Source organism: Narcine bancroftii, chromosome 9, assembly GCF_036971445.1.
Source record: "Narcine bancroftii isolate sNarBan1 chromosome 9, sNarBan1.hap1, whole genome shotgun sequence".
Classification (NCBI taxonomy): Eukaryota; Metazoa; Chordata; class Chondrichthyes; order Torpediniformes; family Narcinidae; genus Narcine; species Narcine bancroftii.
In genome coordinates, this window is record NC_091477.1 from 47,294,148 (window position 1) to 47,306,804 (window position 12,657).

Below are 12,657 nucleotides of genomic sequence, written 5' to 3' on the forward strand. Positions count from 1 at the left end.
TTGACATTCCAAATCACAGACCCTTCATCAGGAATGGCATGAACTGGGTGCACGCAGAGCCTTTTGCTCGAGGCAAACAAAAGTAAACAAAATTTGTGCTTACATGCATGAAATAAAGGAACCTTGGACCTTGCTCTAAGGGTCAGTAAACAGAGGATGGGCTGAATAACATCCTTCCACGTTGAAAGAAAATGTAAGGCAGTACATGAGGACACAAATCTTGCTTTTATCTCCTTTTTCACTGTCTCCTTATTTAGTATTAGCAACCACAGACAGGATGAAGTTCTTCCTCTGGAAATATTGACAGCAAAAGGAGATGTCCGATGCCTTTCGTCAAAACTGTCCACAGATCAGGCTCACTCTGCTGCTTATAAATCAAGTGGAGCTGCTGAGTATTTACGGGGGATTTAGCATGACTGAAAGCAAAACTGGGTGTTAGCTCAAAGGTTAAGCCTAGTGGCTAACGGAATCTCTCACATTCTCTGTGCCACTGATAGCCTGTGGCAGCTGAGACCCACTGATCTAACAGTTAGTCTGTGTACTTAAAGAAATCCACATTTTGGAAGCAAGACAACAACAGAGGAACCCTCAGTGAATGCAAAGACTTCCAGTGGGAGCAGCCACATTATTATTTTGGCGAAAGCAGTGAAAGCGGCCATGTTATTTTTCTGGCTGAAACCGTGGTTCTTTGACGAGTTTAACTGATAGTGACAGAGCAGGTCAGACATAGGAACTTGGAAAAAAACCTCACAGACTTAGGAAACCCGAAATAAAATAGCGAAATCCTAGAAATACTCAATGGTCAGGCAATATCTGTGGGGCGATGCTCCACTTCAATGATACTGCCTGACCTCTTGAGATTTCTAATGGGAAAGGAAAGCTCTCTGACTCTTGGTCTTCAAAGGCAAACCTATGAATTTGAGGACAGAATCGCCATGCTGTTATTTAATATCAAAAACATTGTTCTGGTTGTGATCCATTCCATGGTGGAGGAAGTGACTAAATCTTGGAGCCCAGGGTCACAAGTGAATAATGGTCCCAAGCAAAATGGGAGCCAAAAGTTGTAAAGATAAACTCTTCTGCAGCAAGTGTTCCTCCGTTAACTTCCCTAGATATTGTGAGATAGCTGGCCAACTGGCGACAGGTCCCTGCTCTTAGATAACCACACCAATGCACCTTCTACCAGGAGACACTACACTATCACCATGGACTAATGTCATGTGTGGCTTCACTCTTCCATAGTCTGGTTGGGATAAGAACATAAAAAGTAGATGCAGGAGCCCAACGAGCCTGCTCCGCCATTCTATAAGATCATGACTGAATTGGCGTGGAGTCAGTTCCACCTACTCGCCTGTTCCCCATAACCTTAATTCCCCAACTGTGTCAAAATATGGGGGTAGAATGGTTAGTGTTGGGGAAAAAAGGGATTTCATGACTAATTGAAATTGCACTTCAATTTCTTATGTTCTTGTGTAATCTATGGGTCTGAGCACTAACCAACTTTGAACATGGGATTTTTCTGATTCAAGTTTCTTAGTTTGACTCCAACCCCGTGACAGTCAGAAAATTGTTCCAATGTTGGGACACTTGTTTCTTGAGTGTGGTGGTTGTACAATTTAGGTTGATTGAGAACTGTGCACAGTGTCCAGTGCAGCACTGAGGGAGTGCTAAGATTATAGCAGCGTTGTTATATGGCCAGAGCGTTGCACTGATGTTTTTATTTTCACCTGTCTGGGTGGATCTAAAGAATCACGTGGAAGAATGCAGGAGATTCCTTGGTACTGTGTAGGAAATATTTTCCTTCAATCATCACTTCTGAAAGTAGATAAGGTGGCAATTTTTCTCTTTACTGTTTTTGGAGATTTTCTCATTTGTCAATGATGAAACCTTTTTTCTTTCTTTTCCATTCTCTCTCTCTCTCTATCTCTCTTCTCCCTTTCTCCCTCCCTCCTCCCCTCTCCGTGCTTCACTGCCAACTCTCCCCTGAAGTGTTACAATTATGTAATCCATTTGCAAAGTGATAATGAGCAGATAATTTTGTTTTTGACAACATTAGCTTTGGCATAAACTTTGACCACGACTTTTCTTTGAGGCTAGGAAGCTTTTGCATCAGATGGGTTTTTGGTTTGACATCTGATGCAAGTTTAGCCAGTCCCCATTGCAACACCACTGATGCCACAACCTCTGTCCCTTTAGTTCAAGTTCATTATCATCTGACCATACATAAACAAACAGATGATGCAGCGGTTTTCCGCACCATGGTGCACACATATAATAATCACATATATGCTTACAAATACAATATAAATATGTGTACAGCTCATATATTGGAATAATTTACTTGTTTCATTTGTAAGAGACCCAAGGTTGCAGGATACCTTCTTTACCCTCTCTCCCTTCAAGCAGCGATCGCTGAATAAACTTGCAGATTGCCAAAGCTTCTGTGTCAGAAGTTGCTGGGTTGGAAGGAAAAAGATTGCATAGGTCCTGCTGCTGATACCATTTGAAAGCAAATGAAACAATTGCATTTTGCACAGGCATGAAATGGTTGGGAATGTGTTCTGGTTACTTGAGAAAATGTGGTATGATTTGGTGCCTTTGCAACACAGCTGCTAGTTCAGCACTAAGTTTAATCCTTGTACATGTCTGTGCCCATTGTTGGTAAGTATATTTCTAGTTAGTGGGTAATGATTAGTGAAGGCCAACTCAGCCAGAGAATTGCAACGATTAAAATTGGATGGTGGATAGTGGAAGCTTTAGGTAGTTGACATTGATACTCTGATGTGCAGTGATTTATTTGACCAAGGCATAAGGGCAGTTTAAAGATAAAGCACTTTTCTATAAATTGAGAACAAAATAGTGCTGAATGTCACTCAGCAGGTCATGATGCATCCATAGGAAGTAAAGGGTTACCAACATTTTGGGCCTGGCCGTTGGTTACCCTTTACTTCGTATTAATGCTGCTTGTTTCTTCAGTTTCTTCTTTTTGTGTAATGCACTCAACCCCAGCATCTGCAGATTTGCTTGTTGAACTCCTTGTGCTAAATGCCACTGTTACCTGTTGCCCCTAAACGCCAGTGTTACCTGTGACAATTGTATTCACCGGAGGCCGAGGTTCTTTGGCACCAGTGGATTATCATAAGTCCCCCTTGCTTTACAGGAGACTGCAGATGCTTGAATCTGAGGCCAAACACAGTCCTCTGTGGGAACTCAGCAGGCCGAGCAGCATCAAGCAATTGATGTTGCAGGTCGGGAACCCTTCACCGCCACCTGGTCTTGATGAAAGCCTCCAGCTCACAACAGCAACCCCGTTGAGTTGGTTGTATTAGTTGGACTGTGGAGCACTGAATTAATGACGAGGTGCTAAACTTTTGTTTTGAATAGGTACAGATTCAAGGTGGCACAGTGGTGTGGCTAGTAGAGTTTTGGCCTGCTAGTTCCGGTGACCCAGGTGCAATCCCGACATTTGGTGCTGTCTGTGTGGAGTTTGCAAGTTTTTGCTGTGGCCCCTTGGCTCCCCCTCCTCCCCTGGTCATCCCAAAGATGTGTGGGCCAGTGGGTTAATTGGCCACTGTAAATTGTCTCCTTGTGTAGAATCTGAGGGCAGTTGTTTTGGTTAGCTGATGATCACACAGTCTAGATGGGCCAATAGGCCTGCCCCTTTCCATATTCTCAATGACTCACCATTTCAGGAGTCCCAATAGTGTATTGCTGTGCCAAATGAACAAGTTTTGTGGATGTTCATCGCTCATTAAGAAATGAATATTTGATGAGAGGACAGATTACAGTATGTAACAGTATGGTAATGGCAGATTAGGAATAAGTGGAATTACATTGATTATAATGAGGGCAAAGTAACATTTTACCCTTTCTGCAGGCAAGGACATTATTCATTTGAATGTGAACTCATAGCTAGTGAAAAAGGATAAAGCAGGCAATAGATTAACAAGGGATTCTTATAGTTTCTTACACATGTTCAAAAGCACCATGCATCAGATGACAGAACTTTTGAAGTGTAATGTGGAAACCGAATCCCACACAAACAGATCATCTGGTTTTGAGATGGAGGTCAAGCGGTGAATATAACATCCAGCTCTCCCTCCAAACGGTATTGTGGGTTCATGGAAAATTCACTTGACCAATAGGTTCTCACTCTGGTTTGAGGTCTCACTGGAAAGACAATGCAGCTCTTGCTCACAATCAGGTCGAGTTTAAACCAAGAAGAGAGGAGCTCAAAGGTCTGGACAAGATCAAGATAAGAATATTGGAAAATATGGGCCTCCTCATTCTGTCCCACCATTCAATATCGAACGTGAATCATTACAGCACAGTCTAGGCCCTTCAGCCCATGACGTGGGGCTGACCTATGTAAACCGACTCTTACATCCATGTGCCTGTCTTTGGCATGTCCCTATTGTACCAGTCTCTACCTCCAACAATGCATTCCAGCCACTCTCCACTCCTTGTAAGAAAAAACCCACCTCTGACATCTCACCTAAACTTTTCTCCGGGCTCACCTTAAACAGATGTCTTCTGGTATTTGCCCTTATTGCCTGAGGAGAAAGGTGCTGGCTGTTTGCCTTTTATTTCCCATGGACGCTACATGACCTGCTGAGTTTCTCCAGCACTGATCATGCCTCAGGCATCCCAGGTCCTTCATCTACTATAATCAATGTAATTTCAGTTATTTCTAACCTGCTATTACCATTCTGCAATATACAATAATGTAATCTGCTGTTCCTTTTAAATATTAATTTCACAGGAGCAGATGAACATCTACAAGAAATGTTCATTTAGCATGGTCAGTTTCCCAGAGTCTTCAATTCCCTGATCTTACAAAAAAAATTAACTTTCTCTTCATCGACACTCAAAATGCTGGAAGAACTCAATGGATCGGGCGGCATCTGTGGAAGGTAATAGACAGTTAACAATTCAAACCAAAATCTTTTGAGTTTCTTCGAGCATTTTGAGTGTTGCTAAGGTAGGCAAGGACCCTGTCTGATCCACCATGACATTGGAAAGCTAAATACAACTGATGCTGGAAACCTGAAATAAAAGCAGTAAATGGTGGGATACCCAGCACACCTGGCAACTTGTGTGGGGATGATAGGTGGATAGGGGAGTGAAGGAGGTGTTTAGTTTGCTTGCAAAGAGGTGCAGAAGTAATTATAAAGTGAAATTCTGACTCAATGTAAGCACGTACTTGGGGGTAAATGATGAATCAGATTGATTATGAGGTTCCTTATTTCATTTCAAAGTCATTATGTTGTGAGAATGCGAACAAGTGCGGTCACTGGCTGAACTCCAAGCCTGACCTTTAGTTCTGTGTATTTATGCTTCATAGGCAGAAGGGAGAAACTGCTTGATCAGAGCAAAGAGCAAAAGCATCTCTTGAAATGTCAGGAGGAAGAATATCAGTAATTGGATAATGAGAGTTGCATTGTGTAGGATTTTGAGAATCACACTCTAGTGGCCAGACAATAATATATTAGGAATATGTAATATTGAATATTCATGTCATTTTTTCCAGTTGTTTAATAATTAATGTGGTCATAGATTGTGCTGAGATTGTTGTTAAAGTTTTCATTAAAGTTGGAATCCTTTTCCTGTACAAATCATCATTAGAAGGGGAAACTTTTCATTCCTTTCTACCTCAATGGGTGGGTGATGTCCTTTGGGGTACAATCAAGTGGTCAGTGGATTTTGGTTGTTGATGGTTTGTCGACAATGTTGGGTGATCTTTTTATCCCCTGTATTGTGTTACTATCAGGGGAGTGAACTGATTTGAACAGAGCTTTGTAGAACTGTGACACCTCTCAGTTAAACATTTGGTAAAGTCTTTCTGATTAAGTTGGAAAGACAAAAATTATCTCCGGAATAGCCATAAAAAATGATCTGACAAATTACAGAATGCATAAATATTTATGATTATGAAATTGTTATAAAGAGGGAAGCTAATTTGCAAACAGTAAGCTCCCACAAACAGCAAGATGATATTACTATGCAGCAAACCAAAGTGCTGGAGAAACTCAGCAGGTCATGTAGCATCCATGGGAAATAAAAGGCAATCAATGTTTTGGGTCTGAACCCTTTTTGAAGAGCACCTAAAATCAGGCAGACTTTTGAATAAAATGGTGGGGTGTGTGTGTGGAAGGGGAAGGGGATGAGCAAAAGCCAACAGGTCAGAGGTGGATACAGGTGGGAGGGTAGAAGAGAAAGGAGTGATGAGGGAGAGGGCAGAGGGCTCAGAAGGATAGCTCTCTGATGGGAGAAGGAGAGGGGAGTTGGAGAAAGGGAGACAGAGGGATGAGGAAAAGAGAGAGACCGGGGTGGGGGGGGGGTGGAGGTCAATGTTGATGCTGTCTGGATGAAGCCTGCTGAGATGCAATAGAAGGTGTTGTTCCTCCAAATTGTGGATGGCCTCAACTTGGCAGTGCATGGTTGTAGAGCTTGAGAGCAGCTGGGAAAACAGACCAAGGGCAGTGAGAGAGACACACAGAACTCCCTTTGAAGAGACGAAGAGAACTTCCTCAGCATAGGTATCCCTCGAAGAGACTGCAGTGGACCAGCTGATTGGAGTTAAACAGCTGAGGCTGGGATCTAGTGCAGTACACAAAAGCACTGGAGAAACTCAGCAGGTCACATAGCATCCACAGAAAGTAAATGCAGTCACATATGGTATGTCAAATGATAATCAGCATGGAGCAATTCAGCATGGAAGCAGGCCTCTGGCTCACTTAATCTGTGCCAACCATCAAACACCCTGTTGCATTAACCAGACATTTGATTGCATTTTATTCTCCCCATAGTCCCATCAATTCCCCCTAGATTCCACCCGCACCTGCATATTCAGGGCAAATTACAGCAGCCCATTAACTTGCAGGTCCTTGGGATGGGGGATGAAACTAGAGCACCTAGAAGAAACCCAACGCGGCCGCAGGGAGAACACGCAAACTCAATCGCCTGGAGGTCAGGATTGAACTTGGATCTCTTGCTCCATGAGGTGCCAGTTTCACCAGCCAAGAAGGAATCTGCAAAATTGGATAAGGGGTTTTAGAACTGAGAAACACCAGTGGATCAGGCAGCATTGTGAGTCAGCGCTCAGGGTGGTGGTAAAGCGTTGCAGGTTAGGGTGTGAGCAACAGTGCTTTGGAAATGACCAAGTGTTGCTGCTGGCAGGTGATCACTCAAAGTAAACCCCAGGGTAGAGCTTAGTGACGTCCGACATGGTGGCGGGGGGTGGGGGGGAAGGGGCTATGCTGAATGATTTGAATTTGTAAGCTGAGAGTGCTGAGGCCAATAATAATGCCCTAATTGATGCATTGGTTACAGACTAAGAATTGAAGCGAGTGTCCATCTGAATTGTATAGGTGATCTGCGCTGTGGAGTCTTAACCTTACAGGCCATCAATAAAAGGGCTCATGAAACATTATGTTGTGAAGGCAGCACTTTTTTATAACACCACACAGATCATTGCACAGGTCAAATGGTTTTGAGAAATGGGGTAATAATACTATGACTTGTATGAATTCACTTGTGTCAGGCTCAATTCAGTTTTACCAGCTGTACAAAATGATTCACTCATTTCCAGTGGGCAAGCACGGAGGATTGTACATGTTTCTGTTTACTTCCGGTACATGTACTCCTCAGACCTCAGGATAATTGCAAACACAAGCCGAGGCAGTTAGAAAGAACATGGACTACTAACGCTGATTCAGGTTTCAGTTACAGCATTGAGTGGGATGACATGTGCAATGGGAGAATCACTAAATACCAGGCTTGATTTTTTGCAAATCCCTATTGATAATCAAATGAAATGTGAGGGGAGATGTGGGATTTGAGGCAACAAGCTTGAGATAACCTTGTTAATCGAAGGAAAAGTCCTTCCGAGGTATCATGCACAACTTTGGCTTCAATGTTGTCAAATGTGGTCTCAAAGCTCATCCAGAAGCAGCAGCCATGCCTTAATTTAAACTCCCCCTGAGCCTTCAGTAACTCAGTGAGTCCACAGCGCATTACACAGATTGTCAATGCGTTCTGCTCCCTTGAACGCTGTCTTTCTTTCTCTTCTGTGCCCCTTGGCCTTGAAAGTACCCCATGTTAGAGGGAGATGTGGGGTAGGGGAAGGTGGTGTCAGACAAGGGAAAAGTAGCGAACGTGGAAGGAGAAGGGGTGGGTCAGGCAAGAGGAAAGTAGACTGTAGAGATGGAGAGGTGGGGGGGTGAGGTAAGTGGGTGGGGCAGGCAAGGGGAAAGTAACCTGTAGAGACGGAGAGGGGGGGGTAGGTGAGTAGGTCAAACAAGAGGAAATTAGCCTGTCTAGAGGGAGAATACGAGGGGGGTGGGTGGGGCAAGGGAAAAGAGAACGAGTGAGAACATGGTCTGACCTGCTTGACCCTGATGATGTGAAATTGATATGAAACTGACACGTTAGTGGAGGAAAAGAGACACCGCAGCTGATGTTCCCTCTGAATGGATTTTTCCCTGTACATTTGGGATATTTTGATGCATCAGCAAGTCTCCTGATGCCTTCCTCTTGTTGATAAATTCCAGGCAAAGTTGTCTCAGAAAAGAGACACCCCCACCCACCAGACACACAGTTGCTCAGTTTAGGGCATGTTGGTATTTTTAGCTGTACACTGGGTGAAAGGTACTGGTTCAGTGTGTCGGGACCACGGTGGGTAGAGGCTCGATGTATCTTTGTGATGGTTGGGTCTCCACAGGGCCCTGATCCTGGCCCTCCTCTGGATCTGCATCTTCTTATGTATCCAAATAGTCAGGATTTCAAAGGTTATGGGGAAAAAGCAGGGGAGTGGGGCTGAGTTGGAGAATGGAATAACAGAGTAGATGTGATGGGCTGAATGGCTCAGCTCCACTCCTAAATCTTGTTGTCTTCCAAGAGGCAATTGCCACAGAAGAGTCTGTTTTGGTGGCCCAGCATGGCATAAAGTGTCTCCCTCAATGCCGACGGCAGGTCAGACCCCATAGGCCTTGCCAACATTCCTGGCAGCAGGCCAGCAGCAGGGATCCGGTGTCGATGGACTCCATAGCTCAAGGTACTAAATGACAAGCTGTTGAAATGTCCGAACAGCAGACGAGCAAAGAGAGAGAGAGAGAGAGAGAGAGAGAGAGAGAGAGGAGGGAGCCAGTGTTTCATTACGTTCTGGCAATATTATTGTTGAATTCAGCACTTGGTTTGACTTTTTTGGCCTGTGGATCATCGCATCTCCATGGCACATGTTAATCTCTTTGCCGGATTGCACACAGCCTACCCGGCCTGGTTGGAGCATTGGGCCTCAAATGTGGGAGAAACCGATGCAGTTGCAGACACCAGCACGCCTGCCACCCCTCCGACTGAGGACTAGGGAAAAAAATCCTCAGTGAGAAAAGAACCCAACAGCGTCTATTGGAGATACTTCTTTTGAATGCTAAGCTGCAATTAGAGAAGGGGATTAAAGTGAGACTGGACAGCAAGTGTTAGACCACCCAGAGATTCTTCATTCTTTGTGAAGTTGGGTGATAGGCCAAGGGGGAAATGTTTATTGAGTGTCGTGAACTCATTGTCCTGCTGAGAGCATTGAATCTCCACCCCAAAGGCTTGTGGAGGCTGGATTCCTGGAAGTATTTGAAGTCAGTCATTTAATCTTTGAATGATTGAAGGATTGAGGACAGCAAGGATGTGGATTTGGGGCCAAGGTCATGTTGAATAGGACCTGGTGACCTCCTCTTCCTATGTTCTTGCATTCTTCTAACCACACGCTCACCAGTGCTTCTGGAAATGAGCCGCTTTTAAATGAGGTGGTGGGGGATGAGGCAAATGCAGTGCTGGTCACACAGTGTGTCCAGGCACCTCTATGGCATGTGCTCGTGGGACCTCTTCCAATGCAAACTCAAGTAAGAACACGCAGGCGTTCGTGGCTAGCTCTGTACAGCTTGCAGCCCGAGGTCACCAAGCCCAAGCTTGTCAATAGTTTAGAGGGTGCATCTAATTGTAGTAAGGCCCTCCAGTGAGTGCTGTTCCCCGAGGCTCACTTAATTTATGTTGTGAACACAGCAACCAGGGAACCACTTGGTTGCGCATACGCACACACACATGCGCGCACACGCACACCTCGACATTCAGTAACACACATTTATTTTTGCTGGCTGGGTGAGCAGCCCTTTTACTCTAAAGAACCCAGTGAGATAATGCACCTCTCCAGTTTTGTTACTTGCTTGTCCATACATTGAATTGATTCAAAAGTGGATCAAAACTATTTACCCCTAGCATACCAAAAACACTTTTTTTTTTCCCCTCTCTAAGGCATTCCTTAAAGCCAAACATTTTGAACAAACCTTTGGCCATCTGCCTGGTGTCAATTTTTCCTTTTCAGTGGCATCCCATGCTTTGGGATGTATTGCAAGATGAAGGTGCCATGTAAGTGAAGTGTTGTTCTATATAGATGGATGCATCTGTGTAGAGGTGGAGTCTGTACATAGGTGGAGGGTGTTGTTGTATATAGATGGTGCTGATTGCATACAGTTTCGGGCTTGAGCCCTTTATCATAGTATGGAAAAATGTCAGCAGGCCTTGGATGCTTTGGTGATATTTTTCCTACCTTGATGAAGGCCTCAAGCCTGAAACATTGGTTATGTATCTTTGCTGTATAAAGCACATTGTTTGACCTGCTGAGTTTCTTTCCCATTGTGTTTACTTCAACCATAGTGTCTGCAGACATTCGTGTTTTACTGGTGCTTGTATGCAGATGGAGGTTGATGCTGTATGCAGGTGGACTGTTACTGTATTCAAGTGCAGGGTGTTACTGCATATCGGTTGTTGTTACGTTCTGCAGGTGCAGGGCGTTGCTTTATGCATGTGGAGTGCATTGCTGTATATGGGTGGAGGGTGTTCCAGTGTGCAAGTGGTGGTTGTTACTGTGTATCAGTGAATGCCATTGCTTCATATTGATGGAGAGTGTTTCCGTCTGTAGGTGGTTCTTGATGTTGATTTGAATACTTGCTTTTGTTTCTACTGCCCTCATTTCATCCCCAGTTAATGAAATTACAAATCAAAGCCAGAACATAAAGAAAAATAAAGCAGAAGGTATAAGGAGAATTTGCACTTGCAGGAAGAGTCACACATTGGCAATGATTCTGATGTACCTTGAATTTTACTCAATCGATGAAAATGCAATTGTTTAAATTCCACCAAAGAGTGGACATTTCCTTTAATTTAGTGCAAAAGAGTTTTAATCAAATTCTTTTTTTTATTTCACACTTTCCCACTTCAGGTTCTTCTTGAAATTCTTTCTGAAATGCAATCAAAACTGTCTGAAGAATGCAGGAAACCCCAGGGACATGCGAAGGTTCCAGGTGAGTGTGGTTTTTTAAAATCTCTGTTGCCATCTTCTCTGAAAGCTAATTTGTGAACAAATAGTGATTAATTTGTGGAGACTTAGCCATAAGTGGTAGTGGCAAGGGAGAGAAATGTATTAGATGACTTAGAGTGTTAAAGAAAAAAAATCTATCCTCGTTTGAGTCATTCCTCACTGAGGAGAAGAAGAAAATAAAACGTCTGTAATCTTTAATGCACCTTCTGAACAGTGAAAGCCTCTAACTGTTTGACTTGGTGCCTGACAAGAGTTCTTTGTTGTCGGTAAGGATCTGTGTAAATGTTCACTGCCAAGTTCAAGTGTAGGCCAATTTATACATGTTGGAAGGGGTTGCTACATTATCTGAGCCTTGTTTGAGGCTCATTTCACATTCACTTGACTGCATGCACACACATCTCCTCTACTCAGGAACAGTTTGTGTGCCTGGTGACTTCCATTACCTTTCACCACACCAGAGACTTCACCGCCACACCAGATGTGCTTGGAATCAACAGCCCAGTGTCCAGTCCTTACCAATAGGATAGAGGACTAGGTACTCCACCTATAATTTTGGAGGAGCAGGTGGTTGATGTTGAGGTGAATTGAACAGCACCTGAGACATTAAGGGGTAGCAACTAAAATGAAAAAGATCAAAGAGCATAGGCTCCTACAGTGCAGAGAGAGGCTGCTCTGCAAGCTTGGCATCTTACTCTGCTTCAAACATACCCTGAGAGTTGGTCATGGTTGGAGGCTCTCATCAATGATCCTGCAATCTACTTGTAACCCCTGATTCTGCTTCCATAAGTGGAAGCCTCTTTCTCACTAGCTGATTAACCCACTTCATCATTTCAAAGACTCGTATCCAATCATCCTCCCTTTTATGGAAGAGCGCTCAGTCTGTCTAGTCCATCTGATAGTTATGTCTACTCAAACTTGACATCAGCTCTTTTAAATTGTGTTTAGTCGGAGGCTATTTTATGATTTGAGGCCGAATGATTGGATTCTCCCCTGACTGTCCATGTCCTCTTCTGTGCCTAAATTTACTGTTAAGGCTCTAACTCAGGAGCAAAAAGAAAATGAATGAGGTCCCCACCATTTCTTTCAGCAGTCTTCCTAACCCTTCCCCACTATTGGAATGACTCCATGGATGAGTTAACCTCCCTCTTCACAGTTCTTAATTGGCACACAGTTTGTTCTGCATGAAAGGGTCCTAAATTGGAAATGTCTGGGGGTGGGTGGGGGGGGGGGCATTAGATTTGAACATCATCCCTTAAAACCTCCTGGGATAGACTGTAGAGTCATGGAGT

The 12,657-nt window shown here is 43.9% G+C and overlaps 1 protein-coding gene across 8 annotated transcripts in view; it reads left to right on the plus strand.

Moving 5' to 3' along the window:
- The window catches only part of ebf1a (EBF transcription factor 1a), a 570,155-nt gene that overhangs the window by 235,940 nt on the left and 321,558 nt on the right, over positions 1 to 12,657 (plus strand). For all 8 annotated transcript variants that reach the window (XM_069898995.1, XM_069898996.1, XM_069898998.1 and 5 more), the window contains exon 8: positions 11,270 to 11,351. In XM_069898995.1, the coding sequence (XP_069755096.1) occupies positions 11,270 to 11,351 (82 nt within the window). The remainder of the gene's footprint in view (positions 1 to 11,269; positions 11,352 to 12,657) is intronic.